We start from the raw sequence: 25,151 nt of genomic DNA, 5'->3' as shown, positions 1-25,151 counted from the left end.
TGTCTGTTACTTGCTCGAGGGATATCGACTCCACACATTTTTATTCTAAATTTCAAATCAATGGCTTAACTAGGAATATGCTTTGGGGATGGGGATGAGATGGTCTGGGGCGGGATGAGATGACCTGGGGGGGGAAAATTTTTGAAGAATGACATGCTTGAATATACATTTTACATCATTTTGGCACTGGAAATTTAAATTTAAGCAGATGCAGTTATTATATTTCAAAACTAGGCAATATTTTTCAAAAACATTTTTACTTCTCTGATGCTTTGGGGGGGATCTATCACCTCATCCCCCCCATAGTTACACCACTGCTTCAAATGACCGACCATGCCTTTCCAAACGACAAGAAAAGAATTTCTCATCAAAGTGGCCTTTGTAAAGACAGTTAATTAAGCACACGGCCAGACTCTTCAGAGAGCCGGATTGTGCTTGCAAGAACCCGTTTTTTCGCATAGACAGTTGTATGTAGAATTTTCTAGAGTTCGCAATTTCCGTGATATTTATGCTTTAAGTTAAAGGAACTCATAACCAAAAAGTTACAGACGACAAAATTGTTATTTCTGATATTGTCTTTAAAGAAGTTTTGTAAATTACATGCTATTGTTAAGTAACAGGCGTCATGATTGTTCTTAGTGGTACCGAACTCTCGTCCCTGTATTGTATTCATGTTTTGTATATATTTTTTACAAGAAAACAAGTATTACTTAGGTTATATAGTGTTGAAATATTTTCTTTCACTGACAAAGAAATCACACAAAGAGCGTTGTAGTCACTTTGTTTACATATCACCATGGTTACCACTGTTCCTCATTGTTTTCGCTCCTCATCTATTTGTCCCGTTAACACCTCATAGTGCCAATTGATGACTTAAGCTGAAGCTAAAAAGCAACTGGTTGAAATAAAAACATTTCCGTTTGCCTAGGCTTGAGATTGAAGGGCCAATCTTTTCCAAAATCACATTGCGGCCTTCTAAGCAAGCAATATTTTTTTAAACAACGTTTTAATACAGTATTTTGTCCTCAACTGGAGTCAATGCCTCTCTTCTTACTTAGAAATAGTACTTTTGAGTGAACGGCAAAAATTGAGTCCACTTTGGGACTGTGAAACACAAAATGTTGAAGCTAAAAATGGAAATGTATTGATTTATAATATTTTTATCATATTTATCAATTGAAAATATAATGCAGTATCTAAGTAATTCCAAATGAACTTGTTGAAATTATTTCGTTGCCTTATAGCAAAATAACGTTTATAAGTAAAAAAATTACCAATTTAAGTATATCGGGACTAGCCACGGTGATAACTTTTACGGGAGTCACCCGCTTAACTGGCTGAAGCACTCGGCCGAAAATCGGAGGATCCGGGTTCGAATCCCGGTCAAGGCGAATGATTTTTTTCCCTGTGGATTTTTCGCACAAAAATTACCATTTCAGTGGAAAGTGCTAACAAGGAGACATCGTGAAATTGATGTTCGGGATCAGGATGCCGATGTTATTTTCTGAAACTGCATAGGTAGAAAAAGTCTCATGGTTTTCTTCCACATAGGACCGGATACGAGAGGTATTCGCATGTAAAGATTTGCCTCACAATGACTTCCTTCGAGTTATCGCATCTCCTCAGCAAGCGGCTGATACGAAATGCTTTGAATCTAGCCGAGTGGGTTGAGGCACGCATCTGAGACTCTTGTTGCGTGCGTCCCGGGTTCGCATCCAAGTGGAGCCTAATTTATTTTCTTTCTTATATTTTTTTTTGATTTAGTAAGTTTAAGGGGGCGCCCTAGCGTTTTAATTTCCCAATTTAACGGCTCACGAAGGCCTCTAGCCGCAGCCCCGGGATATGGAGACGGAAGCCGAAGCGCCTCGAGGGAGAGAAAGGGGGGGGGGGGGGAAAGGCAACTACCCTCCCAATTTCACCCGCGACGACTCCGAGGAGAAATTTGATACTCAGGATAAACTTGATACGGGTCGTTGGAACAGGGTTCGCAGTCGGAGTTGATATGTGACACCTAACTAAGTGTAAGAAAGACCTTGTATGATGCTTGGCACGATATGGTGGAAGTTCTTGATATTATTAATATAAGACATTGCAATATTTCCACTGAGTTTAATTATTACACAACGCGTTTCGTCGTTACAAACAACATTATCAAGTGAGTGTAATAATAAAACTCAGTGTAAATATTGCAATGTCTTATTTTAATAATAATTTGAAGAAAGATAGAGATATTAGATATACGCATCAAATGCATATGAAATCAAAGTTACGTTCCAAAGCGATGCATTTTCACGCAAATAATGATAAATGGACGAGGAAGTGGAGTGCTGGAAAGAACAATGGTTAGCGTGAAAATTTCCGCTCTATACTCCCAAAGATTGAGAGTGAACAATGCATTTCGACCCTCCGGTGCGAGCTTGGCCAGGGGGTCGCCAATCTTTTGAGACGGAAGAGCCTAAAGTTATGCAACCAGCGGAACATATGCATTTCGACAGCGCTTCAATTTGACTATACCGGCAACGTGTTTATTAAAGGGATGCTTTATCATCCCTCCTTCCTCATCATTCATGGTTTTTATCCTGTTTTCCATATTTTTGTTTTAATGTTGTAAATAAAATAATGAAATTATTTTTTTGCGTATGGATCTTGAAGACCGCAATTTGAAATCAAAAGAGCCTTAGGTTACCGACCCCTGACCTAGGCCATGAAATGTGCATAAAATTTTTCGTAGAGCGGTACTTTATTTTAATGACATGTTTCGACGAAATGGTCGAAAGTTAAAACAAAACATACGGTAGGTATAACGGTTAAAAAATAACACTCGACCATTTCGTTACTTATGATCGGAGCACTTCGTCATCTTGTGTCATTCTTCTTAGCTTATTTAGTACTTTACTAATATGCTATTTAGATTGAGATATTATGAGAAAGTAAAAAAGTTAATAATTCTATTAGAGGTGCTAGTTGCCTTCGTCGAGGGGACGGGCGAACGGACCCGCCAGCTACCTGTGTCGGTCCCGAGGCCCTAATATACACACCCTTCTTCACAGGTAAGTAAACGGGATCCCACTACGAGCGAGGGCACGGGATTTGTTTCAAGTCACTACTCCTGAACCATCGCTGACTTTTCTGAGCTAATAGCACCACTTTCTAGCCACTACACACAGTTTCGTACTGTCAAAAAATAAAACCTCCAGAAGGCCTTCTTACCACTGAAAAAACGGAAAAAACACCGCAAATCAGCGTTTCGCCTATATTCGCCATGTTAAATTTCCTATACAAGGAAACTCTGAGCACCCCTTCCGCTACCACTCGTTCAAAAAAGGAACTCTTTGGTGTCGGAAGACTGAGGCAACAGTGCCCCCTACCGATTTCAATACGAAATTTCGGAAGATTAGTAACCAGTATATAAGGGTCATGGTCGGTCCCATACAGTTTTTTTGTCGGTTCTTTCCTCCCCTCCTTTGCTCGCGGCTCGGGTACTTCGCGGGCCTGTGCGCCAACTTACATTATACACACTGTGGTCAAGAGCGAACACCTCTATGTGCTCTAAGTCCTGGCCTGCTCTCCGGCTGTGGCGCTGTGCTCACGATTTTGACTGCTTTTCTCATCACATCAGTGGCGCCGACTCCATGGGACCTGAGGGGGCCCGAGCCCCCCCCAAAAATTCATTACAGATGTGAGGAAAAAATGAGTCAGGCAAATTTTCCCCGGAGTGTCCAGATATCGAGATTCGAGTGATCAGGGTTCTAATGTTGATCATATGACTCTTCTAAAATGCTTAAAAAACTTAAAATTCACTACTTATAAAATTTGCCGGGGCAAGGTCCCCGGTTTGGGCCCCCCCAATATTTTTTGTAAGTTGGCACCCCTGCATCATATGTTCAGCAGTCCATAACACCTAGTCCGGTTGTGTCCACAAATATCCACAGCTTTACTGGCTAAAGCACTCGACCGGCATTCGGAGGATCCGGGTTCGAATCCTGGTCAAGTCGAATGATTTTTTTCTCTGTGGATTTTTCGCACTATTTGTGCATTGCGGGTGACTCCGCGAAGTCATAACCGTGGTTTTTTTATTGTCCCGGTATACATAAAACTAATCGGGGGTTATGATTTCAAAGAATGAAGCCAAAGGTGGGCCACAAAGTAATTCGGAACACTCATATGGTTAGATCAAGGAAAGTACACAAAAAGCCAACAATAAAAAATTTGATCGATAAAATAACAGTTGAACACCAAAATTCAAATATTAGAGTTATTTAGGATAACAGAGATGCCAGGAAGGAGAAATCTTTTGAATGATATTAGAATTGAGTCATGAGGAGAAAACTGGGTATGCATTATCGAAGGAAAGGATATAAGCCGCATTTACAATATACAGCACTGTTATAAAACAATGCTTAATAAACAAAGTTATATAAAATTTATATAAAATTTTCAGACGTCCAAACCAGACTGCAACAAAGTTAAGTATTTTTTTCATCTTTACCAACACTGAATGGGAAACATGTAACAATGTTATATAAAACATTTTTAATGTTACATAACAAAGCTGTATTACTTTTTTGGTTTGCGAAAGTGCATTCCTTGAAAAGTGTTACATAAAATTATTGTATAGCATTGTAATATATCATCTCGATTTCGAAAAACTATATTCCACAGCATAAAGTTATATAATATTTAGGGATGGACGGATCCAGGGTTTTTTTCGGATCCGGATTCGGATCGGATCCTTGATTTTCGGAACCGGATCTTTCGGATCGGATAATTTCGCATCCAAATGCATTTTCAAATTACTGACGCTGAGATTCCTCCGATGATTGTTCAATCTCTTGGGAAGAGTACCACTATGCCGTATTTTGCTATTTTTATTTTCCATGGCTGAAATTCTCCTACGTAACCTCTGCGAGAGCTTTCAAACAAAACGGTTCATGAGCATGCCAAGAATCGCATGCGACGGCGCATTCGAAGATAGAAGCGGAACTATTTCTACCCTTATGGAATGGTTGCATTCACTGAAGCTATTATTCAAAGTTTCGGATCCAAATCCGTTGTCTTCCGTGACTTTGGATCCGATGTATCCGATGAAGGGCAATATCCGCGGATATTTGGATCCGAGTTATCCGATCCGACCATCCCTAATAACATTGTTATGTAACAGTGCTTTATTACAAAGTGTAAATACGGCATAATATGAGGGTTCCCTGCTTCGTTGTCCTTCCATTTTTCCCTCTGTGAAGGGGTCTCGTGACGTCACTAGGCACACGATGCCTTTTGCGTTCAACGGGTAAGAAGATACAAAGTGGGTTAGAGGGAATATTTGTGATTATCGCGGAAGCAATTGAGAGATCGTCTCGAAAATGTCGTTCCAATCAGTATTTCTCTTCATCCCTTTCAAATTTTCTATATATAAGGAAAGGAAAGAACAACTGAAGCTTATATAGGGATGGCAGATGAGAGAAATAATCCCATCTCAACGAGTTTTTCACCATCTCGAATGATTCCAATGTGATTACAGATGAAACTGCAGTCCTCTTTGAGTCTACTAAAAGCATATCCAACGGTTACTATTCATGAGTTCCATTTCCCTTCCCATTACAGTCGCCTGACGTTAGCGCCACAATCAAGCTTAGCCAATGACTTCTTTCCAGTCCGATGCATTATTGGATCCAATCCTACTTTGGCTTTCCAGTTTCCTCTCCGTTACGATCTTCAGCGCATGCGCAAACCTTGATACCAAAAGACTCGGTAAGGAAAGGTAATCGGAACGTGCAAATCAAGACTTGAGGAACGAAACAACTACGACTTCGTTTGACACCAGCAGTCGCTTACTAAAAACGCTAGAGGCCGCAACATAAAAGGAAAATATCTGATACTATTGATACATAATGAAGATCAACTTGCCAATAAGTGACTCTAGAAACTATGAAACTATTGCCAACAGAACCATTGGAATGCATAAAGATCCTTTTTATTGTTGTGTGGAACTTTTAGTGCCCCTACAACTTTCTCCATGAATTTTACCCTCCTAGGAGAGTTTACCCTCAGTGGAAAGTTTTTCCTCAAGACTTAACTTCGTAAACAATAACTTAACTTGGCGTAACTTGCCTTGTTATCAATCAGACCATATATGACGCATTCCTTAAATCACGACTCTATTAATAGTGTGAAATCGGCTTAAAGGGTATTTTAGATTATAATTACGTCTCTCGATAGACAAACCTATCGTTGCTACAGGGTAATTTAAATTTTTTTTTCTCAACTCGCGACTACCCTGAGTAGAGTTACGACATTTTACGTTGTTGCAAACCCTCAGCCACTCATTTTGAATTATAACCTCCACAGTTAATCCATGTTTTTCAAAGTTCAATTCAAGGCTTTCATCGTCACTGGTCAACCATACGAAGATGGTTGAAGAGCAGATAAAGTAGGACGTGAAAAAGAAATACCAAGATTAACTAAAGGAGAACTGAGTGGTTAGATACAGCTAGCCACTCAGTTCTCCTTCAGTTAGCCTTCGTATTCATCTTTCACATCCCTCTTTACCTGCTGGATATATTTCATTAGAGGTCTCCTTTTTCCGTTCTTGCCTTCCACTTGTCCCTCGACGATTGTCTTCAGCAAGGCATCATGTCTCAAAATATGGTCCATAAGGTTGTCTCGTTTTCTTATCTAGGTTATCATGAGGCTTCTCTTATCTCCTTCTCTTCTTAAGACTTCCTCATTACTAACTCGGTCGATCCATTTTATCCTCATCATTCTTCTGTACCTCCACATTTCGAAAACCCACACTCTTGATTACTCCGCTGCTGTCATTGACCGTGCTAATCGCGGTTGTTCATCGTCACCATTCCGCTTAAATTTTCACTCTTAATTAGTAATCTTATCAGATTTTTCTTACTGTATTGGATTGCGTTTACGAAGTTGCAGGTGTTTAGGATATAGCTCAATTTTCCTTTCGTAATTAGTATAAGATTACATTATGCATTGGTTTACACGCGCAGAGGCTTTGGTGGATTGAATGAAGTTAAACTTTCTCTTCGGCAAAAGAATCATATTACTTCTCCGCATTTGGTTACATTCCCGAGACCCCTGTAAAAGGACGAGCTCCACGTTTTCCTATAAAATGGTTTCAAATTACCTCTAGGTACCGGATTTTATTTTTGGAGAGGCAGGTGGTCTGTAACTGTAAGACTTATGAGAGTGATATATATGGAAATGGTTAAGGAAGATGTGAAAGAGAAGAAATACGTAAAAGTGAAAAGATTAGCTGATAGGAGAGCTGAGTGGAGAGCTGCGTCAAACCAATCTTAGGATATTTAGAACCAGTGATGATGATGATGACCACCCGATTATTGACCCACTGTTTTTATGCGAAAAATGTAACAGCGTGATTTACAATGTCTCCTAACAAGGAATCAGCAATGAACGGGTGAGATTTACCGGGCGTTTATAGTAAACAAGCCTTGAGGAGGATCCTGAAATGGTGATTATATATTGAAACTAGGGTCGCTTATTTTAAAATAACAAGTTATATTAGTGAGAGTAAGCCTTACAAAAATGAAGTAAGCATACCGGAACTCAAACGCGGATCAAGGATATTTTCTCGGGGGGCACAAAGGGTCTGACAAACAAACGTTTTTCTCATACTTGAGGTTAAAAAAACGACACAACAATTACTGTAAGTACGAATTATTAAGCGAAGTAAGAAGCCGGGATTCGAACCCGAATCTCCCTGCTGGTCTGCGACGACGAATTTAAAAGCACTGCAGGAACAAGTGACTTTGTACGCAGTCACGGTTTTGTTCTTGTTTTGTTTGCACGACTTTGTTCAGTAAAACCCATCCCGAAGTTCGCTCTGAGAAAATGGCTTGGTGGTGTAACTAGCTAACACACCTGGCCGGAAATAGGGAGATTCGGGTTCGAATCCTGGCCAAGTCAAATATTTTTTCATAGCGAACTTCATCCGTGGGTGTATTTAACTTTGCACCCGTGCGAGTGACCGCGTACAAAGTAACTTGTTCCCGCAGTGCATTACATGACTCACCAGGGGCGGATCCAGGACTTCTTTCTGGGGGGGGCACAAGCAAGGCCGTATCCAGAATTTTGTTCTTAGATCCGCCTATGTCCGGCCTCGGTGGCGCCGGGGTAAAGTCCGCGACTGCTAACCTAGAGGTCGCGCGTTCGAATCCCGCCTGGGTGGATTGATCACCATCCAGGGCATGGATGTTTGCGATTGTCAATCAAGTTAATTGTAAGAGACATGTGACAGAGAGTAATGCTGACCTAAATTCACTTGAAAAATAAAGCCAAATTATAAATTATATGTGACTCACCTAGTGCTTCCGTTCCTCCGGATTGTGCTGGGGATCTTCCTGAGCCGTGGCCCCGTGGAGTGTCCGTCCGCAGACCCCGCCGTTGAGGCCGGTCCCCTGTGCCTTCCTCCCATACCGCTGCTGCCGCCGGAGCACCTCAGAAGTTCCCACATGCCCTTGCGGAAGTTCCTGGACATGAAGGCGTACAGGAGGGGGTTGATCCCAGAGTTGGCGTATGAGACTAGGAAGGTGAGCGGCGTTAACAGGGAACTGAGGCGCGAATCCCCGCGGTACGCCGGGGACCAGTACTGCCACATCTTCCGCGCGTGAAGCGGAAGGTGGCAGACGGCGAACGCCAGGACTACCACCACCAGCATGCGCACCACGCCGCGGCGAGCGCGCAGGACGGCGCGCGGAGGGGCGCCGTCAGCCGCGCAGCTGGCCATCACCACTTAAGGGGTGCGCAGTCATCATAAAGATTGAGTGGAAGAACGGAAAGAAAGGAATATATAGTTGACTCTAGAGTCCGACCCATAATTATGTACCCGTGTAATGACGGAAAGGCTATTGTTAAGTATAAATAGCAGAAATAAGTTGTGACATATGTACATAACTACCGCTTGTAGACAAGGAAGTTCTGAATCCCTTGAGAAAGCGACCAGCATCGGTCGGGAAACGTTGGTGCCACCCAGCCGAGAATTGACGCGGCGACATAGTCCAAAAGTTTTTATTCAACATGAGGAGTACCCGCGAAAGTTTTAACGAAGAATTAAGGATGTTATTGCAAATCAGGGAGAGTCGTTCTTTAGTGAACGAGTCGTGTGCAAAATGTTTAGCAAAAGGTATTAAAACTGAAGTATTTGCTCCGGTGTATAAGGTAGAGCTTATGCATACCAAATGGAGTAAGTTCTTATGATCATACCTTTTGCTCAAAAGCAAATGCTTATGCTCATGAGTATTTGCTCACTTTTATTCATCTAGGCCATTGTATGAGGAAAACGAAGCATCGTTCTATACATGGATGAGTATTGGAACACTACTTCAAGGCATCCAGTAAGGAAAGAGGCGACTGACCGCCGTAATAAGGTGCACCCTGAAGCATTCGGGGATAGGAGTATGGGAGGATGAGAAAGTATGGAAGAAGACAGATTTATTCTTCCCTTGTGGAGCATATTTCTCTATGGGAGCTAGGCTTAGACGTTAACAAGTTCAGAGAAGTCAAGAGCTCAAGCATTCAAGATTTGGTGCTGCCGGATGGTAATGAGTGAGTAATGAGAAAGAGCTACCACGAGTGGGAGAAAAGTCTTCTAAAAAAAACTTAAGGAGAAGACGGAGCAATTTAGTTGGCCGCATTATGAGGCATGATGCGCTGATGAAGAAAATCGTTGAGGGAAAGAAGGGCAAGGAACGGTCCCGAAAGAGCTACATAGGACATGTTATAAAGTATGTAGGAGAGAAGAAATACGCCGCTATGAAAAGGCTAGCGGATAGGAGAGAGGAATGGAGAGCTGCGTCAAACAGATCTCAGGATTGTTGACTAATGATAATGACGGGTGAAATGTTTCATATATGATACAAAAAGGAGTGAAGGATTAAAAGAAATATACGACAAAGGTCATCTTTCTCACAGGGAGAACTCATGATCAAATGAGGTGGAGAGGGAGATTTGTGTCCTTAATAAATAGCCAGCATCATAATGAAGGCAAAATAGATCGGCAGTGTAAGTACCGAAGAAGTAACAAGAGGAGTGGAAGAAAAGAGAAGTCTTCTAAAAAAATTTAAGGGAACACGAGGCAATTTAGTTGGCCACATTATGAGGCATGATGGCCAGATGAAAACAATCGTAGAAGGACAGGTGGAAGGGAAGAAGGGCAAGGGACGGCCCCAAATGAGTTACATAAGACAGGTTACAAAAGACGTGAAAGAGAAGAAATGCGTCGCTATGAAAAAGCTAGTGGATAGGAGAGAGAAAAGGTGAGCTGCATCAAGGAAATCTTAGGAATGGTGACTAATGATGATGTACATTATATGGATTAATATGGATTTAAACACCAAAATAAACAACTTCAGCGCTCCTGTGAAAAAAATCGAAAAAACCTATTTACAAAATGTCATAGTCCCAACTTTACAGTCACATCATGAGACTCGTTGGTTTCATCAAAATAATTGCTGATGGACCGGTTAGTAAGGATGACTAGCACAAGGTATCATATGAGGTAAAAGAGGAGGTGAATAAGGACGTAAAATAGAAGAATAATTGAAGTGCTAAAAGCGTAGTTGATAGGAAAAATGAGTGAATAGCTGCATCAAACCATGGGATTGTTGAAATGCGATGATGATTATGATGAGATTTATGGTAGATCATTCCGTGAAGAAAATGATTTAGAGATTTTTCTCCAGATAATAATGTGCCACAATTGAGGATTTTGGAATCCAAGGGGATGAGTGCAATTTTTTATTTTTGGATATAAGTACAGATAATGGTTGGTGGGGTACACAATATTGTAGTCAAACAGGGAAACAAGTGAATCACTGAAAAGCATATACATATCGATTCAGTGATTTACAGGTATCTCTTTGTTACAGCATTATTGTGTACCCCATCAACCATTATCTGTGATTACCTCCAAAAGTAACAAATTTCACTTCTCCCCGTTGTCTTCTAAGGTCCTCAATCAAATCATGCAAATAAATACTCACTCTGTCCCTCCCTTCGCCTGAGGGATCGGAGTTTTCGGGCCATGCCCCACGCCGCCCCTCCCGCTGACCCTTGTGCCCCCCTCATCCCATCCACGGGGCCCTGGAGGCCTCCTGGGTGCCATTCCCCTGAAGGAGCAGCACAGCCCCCGGGCGCCACGCCACACTCCGCAGCCGCGTCCACGTCACTAATCAAAAAGGGGAAGAGAGAAGGAAATATAAATGATACATTAATATACAAGGAAGTCGAATGTACACTGAAAAATTAAAATTTTCGGTGAAAAACATTCTCAATTCTCTGAGTAAGTATTTTAATACTTCTGATGAATATTTCTCGGGTTTGCAGCCAGGTTAATGCTTTTATACAAGCCGACGTTTCGGGAGACGACTTGTCTCCCATCCTCAAGGCTGTGTTACTTTGTGGAAGTCCAATTTCACACTGCAGTGGCAATTTTAATAGGTGCATGCATCGGACGATGTAAAACTCCTGACCAGTGGCGCAGCGACCGGGGGGGGGGGGGGGGGTTTGGGGATTAAAACCCCCCCTCCGAGCTCACGGAAAATTTTAAATTTAATGCATTTTACTTAACTGGATTGATATTACTAATAGAATAGTTTATGGATTAATGAAATATCCCTCAGAAAGCCGTAAAAACTCAGCATTTTGAAGCATTTATCTTAAAATTCCGCAAGTTATTAATCTCTCACCAAACGCTTATCCTGGTGGGTATTCCATATCCCCACACACCCCGGTATTAGTTGCACCTAGTCCCAGACTGAATTCCTAGCTGCGTCCCTGCTCCTGACGACTCGTATAGCATCTAGGTCACTGTGACGTCACATGGAGAGGCATCGCATGGGCGCCAATCTGGCCTTTTTCAAATGAGGCTAAAATTGACCATTAACATTCGTCCAAACTGGGATTTCTAAAACCGAATAATTTGTATATTATGAATACACTAATGGTGGGTAACGAATGGTAACCAAAGTATTTCCTTTTCTTTGATGAAGGAAACTACTATTTTACAAGATTCCGTAACAAACGAAGCAAGTTAAGAAAAAGCTTGTAAAAATATTCTGCACGTGGACCGTTTCCCTTCCTTGAAATGTGCATGGCTCACAAATACAAGTGATACGTATTCTAAATGTTTACTGTAAAAAAAATGCGTTTCCACGAGTGGCAACTAGTGTGGAAGAAACAAAAGAAGTGTCATTGGCGAACAAAAAACACGCTCTATCCAGAATAAAACTGAGGACAAGCAAACGGTGAACTGAAAGCAGGTAACAATGAAATGAATCACAGCTGCGTAAAGTGCAGCCGATGCAACGTGGGTCAACACACACTCAATATTGTTAACCAGGGACGTTCAAAGTTTATCTCTGCGTCGCGGAGCGTATTCCGATAGAAGGTTACAGGAAAGGTTTTAGTCCAAATGAGGAAGTATTCTCGTCATTCCGCAGGTTTTGATAAGAGAAATAACGTTGCGTGAGGAAAACTCAGACACCACAGACTCTTTCAATAACTCGAAAATGCAACGCATGGACAAAGATAAATCATTCGTTATGTTTTATTTTGAAGCCTCCAATTGTAAGTGCGAAAAACTGCACTAAACCTTATTCCGCGATTGTATTTGAGGGCAACGGATCTCAATAGACACCCTGGGAATATACGTAAAGCATGTTGGAGTTTATAGCCGCTCTGCATTTTCCTTTAATTTGAGTTTACTGAAATTGAAGAGGGAAGAGAACGGAGTTTAGTGAAGACCGTGATAAGTTACTCAGGAGGGAAAAAAATTCCCAAATCGAATTACGCGAAACTAGTTGTACCTGAAAATATATCCGTGGAATATCTGTTACAAATATACATGAATTGCTACGAGAAAAAATTCCGCTCCACCGGGAATGAAACGACGAACCCTTGGCTTCCCAGATCACTACGGAGACCACTAAGCTATCCTGGTTCCTGCTTTTACTTTACATCTAGCACCAAGAGCCTCTTTACAGTTGCCATGGGAAATCAAGTATCTGAAGATCTGGAATTTTAAAGTTAAATTACTATTTTTTTAAATTTGTGGCGGAAGTAACTGTCTTTGTTCTCTGATAGTGCATTTGTGCACTTTCTTCCATCATCCAAGATGGATAAAGGGGGAGGAATATTCCATGTTCGCCTCATAAATTGAAATTTGGGGACTTACTTCTGAGATATATGACCAACATTGACCGCTGAAGATGAAAATTTGAGCGAACTCCGGTTAAGCTGAAAATTTTTGCACTTTTGTTTGAAAAACTATTGGGTATATTGTGCATTTTATTGTGAAAATACTTGTGAATAAATGCATTTTTCCCTTGCAATAATGTTAGGCAATAAAATTCTATGCTGTATTTTTGGGTAATTTTTTATCAATCAATATAATTTATTATTTATAATTTAGCAAATAATAGACCGTATTTAAAAAATACTTTTCTTTGAAATGTGAATTTACGAACCACGGGATGGTTCATGCATGCACAGTCTTATCCTATCATTCATGGTTGTCGAGGATATTTTTCAAATGTCGAAAAGATAATTTAAAAAAGGTTGCTGTAATGTATGAATATATTTTTGACATCATTTCTCTCTTAGAGAACCCTGAAACCAAATTCACTTTTCCAAAACAACTCGTTTGAGTACCAAAAGGTAGGGAAGCCTATATTTTACGGCGCCACATGAAAAAAGGCTTGTACTGATAAGCTACTGCTGAGACGGAATTTTCCGCTTGAGCCAATCTTTAATCATTATATCGCTTTAGCCATTCTGTAATAAAATACTCTGGATTGCGTACAGACCATGTAGGAGTCCTACTAACAAGGAGAAAAATGACCTCAGAGAGAAGATTTTTCGTCGAGTAGATGCCTTTCTTGTTTGCTGAATTATCTTTAAGCCATTTAAAAATTACCTAAGTATATACATCCTAGAAAAATTCCTTAAATGATTTTTTTACGTATTTATCATCGACAAAAAGGTAGAATAACTTTGCACGCCGGCAAAAATAAGACTGAATTCTTTGAAAATAAATATTGATATTGCATCAGGAAGGGAAAAGGTATATTGTCAATCGTGATAAGCAGTTAAGTTATATTTACCCAGCATTCAAATTGGAAGCTACGCCATACCATGCAAAGAAAAATTGAAATACCTTGGTAAAACATTGGATCTTAGTTGGAAGCAACCTTGCAACAGTGCAAAGTGCTAAACCAAAAACCCTAAGCATATTACACCAGCTATATAGAGCAAAGAATATTATACCCCCTAAAAACTTACCATTCTTGTACCTAAACCAATCTACAATCTACTACATCGGGATTTCTGCTCTTTATTGGTAATAAATACCGACGAAGAAAACAACAAATTTCAAGTGACTATGAAATCGACAATACTCTTCGTTTTTGACCTCAAAAAATGGGATCGGATAAGTAGCTCATATGCCTGCATAAACTGACTGAAAAATAAACAACGTCGCTTGTATCATCTCACCTGCCTTCCTTTCAAAACATTATCGCCTGGTTACCCCCTTATCCGTTCGAAAGGCTTATCTGGAAAAGAAATATGCATTTAATTTCCACTAAAACCACAATCTTGAAATTCATATCCCCCAACCTACGACTCCTAATTTGTGTAAATAAATCTTTTATGGTGACAGCTACCGGAATATGGAATTCATAGCCAACAGAAATAAGGAACTTGTCATCAATACGAGTGTATAAGACCAAAGTGTACAAATTTATTCTTAATAATTCATGACAATTCCATTTAAGTATAATTAACCATGCTGGTATGATGATATACCTACTAATGGGATGAGGAAACGAATATATTTTTGTATTTTTGATATACTTTCTACTAGCATTACGTTTTACTGTTAACCTTAAATACATCGTTTAAATAAATAATAAAAATGCTTCCAATATGTTTCATATATGTGATATTTTGGACAGCTAAATTCGGGAAACAAATGTTTACACGTTTTATACAGTTATATATTTTTTCATTGTTTTTTCATCTTACTGTATTTACGCGAACGTTAGTCAACCTTATTTAGCACGTCTCATGGGCCAGGAAGGCCCACGAAAAATATAAGAATCGACTTTAATTAAAACTACAATCTTGACATTCGTATCCCCCAACTTGAAAAAAATAAAAGTGTAAACAAATTGAGACAAAGCCACCCCAGTTTACTAATTCACGAAAAAGGTCGAAAGGGAGGGTTGGTCCCGCCTAGCAGGATCGCCCAGTGAACGTCACGTGGACCAATTCCATAGAGGAAAATATGTCAATATAAATAAAATATAGGGATACGAAGAGCTTAGGGACATAATATCCGCAATACCAATGATTCCGAGAATCATTCTTGATTGATCTAAATTTTTTTCCTCTCAGAAATTCAAGTTCAAAGGAATGAATCGCTCACGAAATGAGCTTTTTTAATCAAATTACAGATAAAAGTTTCAATTCAAGCCTAATCCCGCGTCCTGAGGACATTGAATTCAAAATCCCACGCCTTGTGGTCGAGTTATTCTCCAATCCAAATCATCAAATTTTCAACCCAACGATTTCATGAATATGATATTGATATGCGAGAAGCATCAAAATGATGCATGTGATTATGGATCAAGGATGAGATTATTTTGAGCCCACTAGTTCGAACAGTGGCCGCGGTGTGTCTCTTCTGCCGCACGTGCTGGGGATTATGGACACGGAAATGGACACACGCCGAATTGTTGCGAACAAATCATATTTGCCGACGGTGTACAGCATGGATTGGCGCAATTTTGTTCGAATTGAAAGATCAGAGGATTTGATTAAAAAAATATGAAAAAAAATGGAGTCGCGAAAAAGAAAATGGTTCTTTTCACGAATTAGTAAGGGCTAGCGAAGGAAAAGAAAAAAACTTAACATTTCAATTTGAAATTTAAATGGCCAGAGTATCACCTCAGAAATATGTTAGCTTTAATGATACAATAGACTGAATATTGTGAAATATATTAAATAATTTAATTTGTCAAGCCTTTTGTTCAGGTACATACAATCAGCGCATAAAGTAGCAGCAAGCAGAAACGAGCGCTCACAAAGCTGGGCAGTCGTGGAACTCCGCGACTCCAATAGTACATCATGAGTATTTCGCGGAATCTCATTACGAGAATATTAAAGATAAACATTCGTAAAAATTACACAGAAAATATCTAAATAAATACCTATGATAACAGTCCATATTTATCATCATCGCGCTTCATTGATTTGAAAAAGGTCCAGCAGAAATTACGGTTGATAACGACGCTTTGCGTTAAAACTTCAGCTTTGACTGTCATTCAAATAAAAAAGTCACTTTCTATGCATTTCAAAGGAAAAAAAACTTGATATTGAATGATACCATATTTGACTTAATTGTACCCGAGGTATAACAACGGCAAGTGTTCAAAGTAATTTTTCAAGAAAATAAATGGGATTCTAACGTGGCTGAAGTGAATAAAATCAGTAAAGAGAAAATCATGAGAAAATACATCCATTTATGTAATTTACCGTTCTCAACGACCAAGTGCGATGACGAATTACAGTAAATGTCAAGTAAAAACGAATTAAAATATACGATGGCATAAAATACTAGGAAGTTTACAGTAACAGGGCTTCTGCCTCTAGCCAATGCTGTTCACCGTATACTCCGGTGCTTCAACCCTTAAGGTTGAGTTCTGCTTGATGAGGGTAATGCTCATCCCAGGCTTACCCACGGACCATTTTACGTGTTTGGGGTAGAGAGCCTAGTTCTTTAGCCTTGGCTACCTCGCACTTCAAGGATTTTTGCATGGGGTGTTTGAAAGTGTCACTATATAGTGACTAAGAACCCGGTATCCTATAGTTGTATGCTAAAAGCTGACCCACTGGGGCTTCATGACTCCCTACAGCCACATGCTTGAGCCCACTCTTTTGAAGGGACAATGAGAACCTAAGGGGGGTCCTTAGAAGGTTACAACGCACCAGGGCGGGGACCCAGTGGGTACTTCAACTGATAAGCCCGCGCACCCGGGGAGGGAAGTGGAATGGGATGGAAAAAATTTCCATCCAACGATTTGGTCTTTGGATTTTTACCTTTTATAGAAAGATCTTCCAAAATCGTTGGCACTATACATTATGGTTCCGCTAGTAGTGAGCCCCGATCGCTTCCATAGCGGCGAGGGTACATGTAAAAAATACCCTGATAGCCACCTCTAGGGCGTGTGGCTGGGGGTGATCAATCACTATCATGCAGCATGCAACTGGACTCCCACATGCGCACCACACGGTCCAAAAAACGGCACGCATACTGACAAATTATGCTGCCATATACTGTTAGAAATAATAATTAAATTCAGACACATGCATTAAGTTTTACATAAGTTAGTAGGATATAATACAAGTCATCTAATCTATTTGTGAGTTCTAACGCTGCTGTTAAAATCTCGTATTGATCGTGGAAAAAAAGACATTCTGAATCTGTCTGTTCTACAATCTATCTCTCTTATTTTATTCATATGATCTGATAATAAATAAAAGCGAACAAACTATGTATAAATCCACCAATTTATTTTTGTGGTACCTGATGATGACGCCGCTGCGTCGAAACTAGTAGTACCACAAAAATAAATTGGTGGATTTATACATAGTTTGTTCGCTTTTATTTATTAGAATGAACCTCCACAAAGTTGAGCCTGTTACGATAGAGATTATATGATCTGATCTTCCGTAGTATGTTAGCGTCCGTAAGATATGGCTAACTTCGTGAGAAAAGACACTGCTCTTGAATTTATCTAAAAGGTTTAGTCCATTTTCAATCTTTGGTCTAACAGATTCCCATTCGAGTTTATCAAAGAGGTCAATTACACTAACAAGACTATCGTAACGACCTTTCACTAAACTGGCAGCTGTTATTTGCACGGTATTCATTATCCCACCCTACCATTCCTATCCCTACCGTGGAGGCGTCGACGGGCTCCATATCATGGCGGCGCCTCCATCCTTTTTTCTTCCCACTCTTTTGAACAGTGGAATTTGATTAATGGCCAACAGGAATAATAAATAAAAATTTTGCATGCTAGAGCCAGAATAGCGGAATTTGATCAGTAGTCAACGTACTTCAAAAAATTAAAAAAGTGCGGAGAAAACGATTGGCTATAAAGTTAGAGAAGGCAGAAAAATAAAGGGTCATCTGATATCAATTAGAGAAGGTGACTGACCTTAGGACGATTTTAGCTGAATAAAGTTTGACCAAATAGTTTTAATTGCAAAGAGAAACATCGAAAGCCAAATTTTGATATTCGTAACGGTTTATGAGAAATGGAAATTTTGAAGAAATATAACTAGATATGTGCACACTGAAAAGTGTGCAATGTTCATAGTTCAATGGCATATCTCCTAGAATATTGAGTCAAAAATATACTCGATAAAGTTGACCATTTTATGGAATGTATTTGTACAGCTGGCTCCTGCGATTTCGAGCACGGCCATAACAAAAAGAATATTTGACCAATTAATAGACGGTAATGGATGTGGCAATAGTCTTGATCTTCGAGTATCGATCCAAACTCGAATTTCCAACTTCGACATTGACCATTTCTGTTGACCTCAACAGCGTCACTAGAGGTCTATTATAACTTCAACCGTCCCACGTGAAAGAATTTTCTATGAGGGCGGAAAAATTGGAAAGGCATCATTATCATCAAGAAAGCATCTCAATCAGTTGATCTTTCTAAAAAATTTAGTGAAACCGAACGGTTCCAAGCGGTGATCCCAAAACTTAAATGTGGGTGCATTTGTACATTTTTACTAGTAATAATAATTCATGCTTGTATTCCTTGTACATTTGTTGATATTCTTTTATTAATCTCAAATTAATATTTTGAATGTTTTTCGAATGCACAATAAACATTATTTTTTTTACTAAACTGTATTTTTTAGCGAACAGTCGATTTTTAATCGATTGCTCGAAATCGAAAATCACAATTGCGCTCATTACTAATGCGGCTTTCACCTGACCTGCGCACTCGTTTCAAGTAGCACGCGATTTTCGCTCGTTTAACTCTGTGAGACGCCGCTAGGAGCATTGCAGCGCTGGACTGCACGTCAAAGTCGCCTTCAACTGTTCGTAAATAAGAAATACGCCACCGGATTTTTCAGGAGACGTTGGTATCGAATATTTCAGTCATCGGCAAATTTGCTACCCGGCCCGCGGTGCGATTCGGAACTTGGAATGTGGCCCTCGTGGCCTATTAAATTGGAGACCCCTGCGCTAGAGTGTAGCATATGTGAATCTGAGTCCAGTTGGCTTATGCCTACAAAGAAGGCGCTAGTTTCAAGTTTTTGTCGCTGAAAAGTAAATACTTTTAGTTAAATATCAAAGTCTTTCACCAAAAATCAATCATTCCAACAGTGGTTATCGTAGCACAGGTGAAATTGGCATATGTAATGGTGATTAGTATTAGCTACTTATTTGGTATTTTAGACGAAATATTTACCAGACAAATCAGCCGATATTAAAAATGGCTACCTGTTGTACCAAGGAACACAAGCCCATGATGCACCTAGGATCATGTCCCTATGTTTGTGATTTTGGAAGTCAGAGGAAAATAATGATCTAATATTCTATAATTTGCATTTTTGTGTTACATTAATTACATAATTGGACTTTAGAGAATGCTCTTAATTTAGGAGGGTTTAACCTAAGTTTATTTTTAGTTGAAAGGAGTTATATTTTTAAATTGAGTTTTTATCAAAGCCACGTTAATTTTCTTTATAAGATACGTTAACGCATTTTCAAATTCAATGAATAGATCATATATATATATTTTTCCTCTTCTATTCTACTGTGTAAAAAACGCGATCGTAACATTTTTATGTAAAAATATTGTATATCGTTGTCATCTTTATATTTTATATTGTTCATGTTTTATATTGTTCATGTTCCTGAGGATGATTTTAAATAAATCGAAACGTTGGCTATAACTTGTTTTACATTGACCTAAACTCCAAGAAATATCATAAAATATCATGTTTATATCCAATTTTCACTTTTAATTACAGTTCCCACCAATCTAACTTGTGTTCCTTGGTACAATAGGTAGTGTTACTTGGTACATGAACATGATGTACCTAGGAAAAATAAAAAACACTTTTAAAAGTTTTAATTAGGTCCATTAATAGTAATGGTACAAGTCTAAAATTTAAAACTTATGTTAAGTAATCCTGATGGATTGAATTGTAACCATTAGATTGAATCTCCAGTAAATGTATTGCGTTTTATATAAAAAAAATGAAAGTGTTCCGCGGAACAACACTCCACCCTATAACTCACGTGTCTGCTTGTTCCCCTTTGGCCCTCCTGCGCCGCGGCCTTCTCTTCCGCCTGTGGTGGGCCCTCCTCCTCGTGGTGGTTGTGGCCCAAAGGCCCCAAGCGATGCGCGCGTAGAGTGCGCTCATCAAGAGCAGGGGAATGGCGTACAGGAGCACGAAGTTGCACATGTCGAAGGCTTCCGAGTCGTACTTCTGTCGGTCCGGCACGCATATCGTCTCCGTCACTCCGTCGCCCAGCGAGTTCGTGATCGTCTTCATGATGCGGAAGCGAGGAGCGCTGTACGCCGCGCTCAGGCACCACACCAACGCCATCGTCAGCTAGTGGCAGTGGGGGAAAACACAAACACATTAATACAAATATCAGGAAGCGATGAGTACGTTCCAAATCAAGCATTAACTTCACACTGTGACGTTTGATTGCAACTGGTGGTTACACTTACAGGTCCGTTCCCATATAAAGCTTTTCGGGTACGGGTTTTGCTCTAGATTTTGTTAGTGATTCGCCAACTAGTTATTCTTTGCTAGTTAGTTTTTTTACTCTCTCTCAATTGCTTCCAATTAGACCATATTATGAAAGAAATTAATGAAATTATAGGGCTTCGTACTACCAAAAAGATACTATTACATACTTCTGTTCCGCATCTCATTTCTCGATTGTTATGTTACTTTCTCCCCCCAATCCTTAAGCCTGAATCACACGATCATTTTCTTTCGTCGCGAAAAGTGATCACTAGAGCGATCGCTTTTCGCGACCGGAAAACTGATCGCTCTAGTGATAATTTTTCTGCAGCACACGGTCCCTCCCGCCTTCGCTTTTCGCATCATTTCCGATATCACAGCTCGTTATCATAGGACCCGCATCACGGAAACATATAGCGTGTTTATGTTTACCTATGTCGTTCCCACGATTGTCAAACGTTGCGCTGCAATCGCTCCATACGGTCATGCGTTCTGATTGGCTGATATGGTGTTTCAGTGATGGTTTTAGTGATGGAAAAAGCGACCTGACGAGTGATGAAAAAAGTCATGGGAATCCTCATCATTGGAGTGATCGCGAAAAACAATTGCCGGCGACATTCATTTGCGAGTGATCACTCGAAAATGACGGATAAAATGATCATCGTGTGATGCAGCCTTACAGGTCTATTCTGTATCTTGGGGGCGCTTTATTGCGCCGCCGCTATTTCCCTCTTTCAAATGGCATCGATTTTGATTCTTCAAATTGCATCGCGTTATATTACGCCGATTTTGGGGGCGTAATATATCGCCCCCGTGAAATCTGTAGTCGGTATGAAAATTAGTGTAGGGCAAGTAATACAAGTCGAGTAACTCATTAAGTTATCTATAAATATCTAATTATTAGACATAATAATGATTAAAATATCTTTTTTTAAATTATTCCATCGTTATCTAGCGGTCAGCGAAAGCCAATTTTAGGTTTTATGATATTACCTGCAAATCCAAGATCTCCGAGAGCAAGATACAAATGACGGTCGAAAACAGTTCCGCGCATTGCAGACGACGAAAATTTCTTACAGTATTTATGATCAAGCTCATCTGCTGAGAATGGGATTTAACATGAAAATATCTCTCCTACCTTAATAAATGCCCTTGCGAGCATTCTATCACACAGCACAGCTGCAATTGACAATGCATACTAATATATGCTAACAAGTACGTATACCGTGATTCCAACGGAAGAAAGGGGCAATAAACAGAATGATTGCTCGAAACAAGGAAACATTTAATGAATTATTCATCATAAAACTGCATACATTTCATTTCAACATCATTCCTCTTGCGGCATATCGCAAATTTACACTGTACTAGTATATTTAGTCCGAGTCATATCAACGCTAATAGTTGTTTGAAGTAACATGGAAATGGTATCAAAATGCAAACATGATAACACTTCCATAATCATTGCTCGAGAAATTGGTATTAGAAACCGTAAAGTATGTCACACGAGTTCACAATCACAACACTCGCGATGATTCCTTCCATGACATCCGCGTAATCTAGAAAACAGCTGTTTTCCTCAACGAATGTATTTTAAATGGCCTAAAATGTGATTTCAAGTGACAAAAATGTTTTATAATTAAATAATTACCCGTGTGGACAACTGTGGACATCGTAGAATTACGGTGAGCAATGAGACAAACGATGTAAACAAGCCGTGGCTGAAGATGAAAGTACTAGTAAAAATAATTTCGTCACCACTAATCATAAGAGTATAATCATTATAGGCGTAGGTGAACGAATAGTGCGTAGCGGACGAAATCCTCTTCAAGACAATTATACTTGTAAATTCCGATATATTAAGCTCAAAAATTGGCGATATTCTTCCGTCGTCGACTGTTGAACCCTTGAATATAGACGCTTATTTACTTAGGCAAGAAAATACCCGATAGAAAAAGAGCAAAATCTCCATACAAGCCACATCGTATTTTTAACTTCTTCCCGGGCTGCCGAGTATCGTGCTGCGTTTTCGGAGTGTCTCATTTGTTTATTGCAAAGAATCGAGAAATATGATTGGACGTGTACAAAACTCCGCCCCTGGTAGGGGCCGCTATCGGAATAACGCGAGCCAAATGCTGGTGTTATTGTCGATGCTATAAAGCGACCCCAAATTCCGCTTAGGGGCCGCTATTTTGAGATAGTGAATCGGGGGGGGCGTAATATTGCGCCAGAAATAGCATCTCCGTCGTGATAGCGGAGCCGCTATCTGTTACAGAATAGCCCTGTTAATGTAGAGATGCCATTGTAATCTGGTAATTCCAAAATAACTCACTAGAATCTAAAAAAAACTGCGCTTAGCTGCGGTATTTCTAAATTGGCCCTTTAATTACAGATGAATAGTGTAATATCAACCTTGAGTGTCTATTATAATTACGCTTAAAACAAATGTAGCATTACACCATAAAAAAATGATGACTTAAATATGGAGACGGAAAAAACACTAAAATGAATAATGATCTAATATCACCAAGCTAGAATTTGAATGACCATATTTTTGGGCCAGTGCATCTATTCGCGAGACAGATTTGAGATGCAAGGATGAAAACTTCAGACTTCACCCCACGAGACGTGTATTCCACCATGTCATACGTATTGGATTTAAAAGTCCCATATCCTTCTGTCGAGGTCTTATGCATCAAACGTCACGGGGAAAAATGAAAGGTTCGCTGGCGCAAAGTCACCGCACTAGCTCGGATAAATAAAGTATCGAATGGGTCACGAGGAATTTTAAGGTTGAATGATTCTAGAACTGTTGCATAGGAGACGCCAAGTGAAGTACACAGCCACTATTCCCACACCAACTTCGCCCCAAGGAGGTGGTTATTATTTTAAAAAGGGGAAATATTAACCAAATGACAAATCTCCGGTAGGTGTGGGGCTCGCCCGCGAGGGATACACGCATGTGACTGCGATTAATAAGAGACGGATAGCCGCCTTACATTATAACCCAGGCAACTACCGTCCGCTTTCATTAACATCGATTATAGGCAAGATACTTGAGCATACCATCGTTAGCAATATCATGACTTTCTTGAACAGACGTAAATTCCTCCATGACTGTCAGCACGGATTCCGAAAAGTTAGATCATGCGAAACACAGCTCGCGCTCTTTCTTCACGACGTTATGAAATCTGGTGAATCGAAAAGACAAGTTGACGCACTATTTCTAGATTTTAAGAAAGCTTTCGACACTGCTCACAACAAACTTTTATACAAATTACTTTGCGACTTTCTCGGAGATCGTAAACAAAAAGTAGTTCTTGACGGAATTAGCTCTGATGTTGTGAAAGTTACATCAGGTGTTCCACAAGGAAGCGTAATCGGCCCCCTGGTGTTCATTATATACATTAATGATCTCTGCTCCCGCATTAGCAGTAAAATACGTTTATTTGCTGACGACGCTGTCATCTGTCGCGAAATTAGTGATCACTCTGACTATGAAATTCTATCATCTGACTTAAAAAACGTTCATTTGTGGAGCCAAGAGTGGGGACTCGAACTTAATTTGAGCAAATGCATGGCGGTACATTTCTTGCAAAATTCGTCCAACTCTAACCATGTTTATGCAGTGGATGGCATTAACATAAAGGCAACAGACGAAGTGAAGTACCTGGGAGTTACGATAACCTCGATCCTCACGTGGGAAACACATATAAAGAATATTTGCGGCATAGCCCTGAAGAAATTAGGATTCGTCGAGCGTATTGTGGGAAGATTTTCGGATGAGAAAGTAAAAGAAAGGTGCAATTTCGCTCTCGCCCGACCGCACCTAGAATATGCAGCGAGCGTATGGGATCCGGTTCAGAAAGACTTAATCCGCGAACTGAATAAAATACAAAGGAAGGCTGCGCGTTTGGTCAAAAACTGCTACGGGCGTACAGACAGTGTTACCCAGATGTTAAGCGAATTAGGTTGGGAGCCGTTGGAGACTCGGAGGCTGCGCGCTAGGCTTAGATTGCTTGAGCAATTGAGAATGGATATCTTTAAGAGCGACACAGTGAACATACTATTAGAGCCACACTATATTTCCAGGTCCGATAGAAGCGATAAATTACGAGAGATGTTTTGCCTATCGGATAGATATGGGAATTCGTTTTTCCCCCGAACCATAAAGGACTTTAATAAGCGCTAGTCCCAACCTCGTTAGAGTACTTCATTTTTTTCAGTTGTAAACGGCTGGTGTCCTAACACCCCCTGCCACACGCCTTTTATTCGGCTCGCGGGATATTATGTAGATGTAGATAACAAAACAATTTATTGAA

At 40.0% G+C, this 25,151-nt stretch overlaps 1 protein-coding gene across 1 annotated transcript in view; it reads right to left on the bottom strand.

Moving 5' to 3' along the window:
* Positions 1–25,151, bottom strand: part of LOC124168733 (trissin receptor) — a 100,392-nt gene that overhangs the window by 24,935 nt on the left and 50,306 nt on the right. Inside the window, 3 exon segments of the mRNA XM_046547001.1 lie at positions 8,337–8,766; positions 11,016–11,200; positions 20,372–20,688. Coding sequence (XP_046402957.1) covers positions 8,337–8,766; positions 11,016–11,200; positions 20,372–20,688 — 932 coding nt within the window.

The sequence above is a fragment of the Ischnura elegans genome, chromosome 12 (assembly GCF_921293095.1).
Source record: "Ischnura elegans chromosome 12, ioIscEleg1.1, whole genome shotgun sequence".
Lineage (NCBI taxonomy): Eukaryota > Metazoa > Arthropoda > Insecta > Odonata > Coenagrionidae > Ischnura > Ischnura elegans.
Note: the sequence above shows the minus strand (reverse complement) of the source record. Positions and strands in the feature narration are given on the sequence as shown.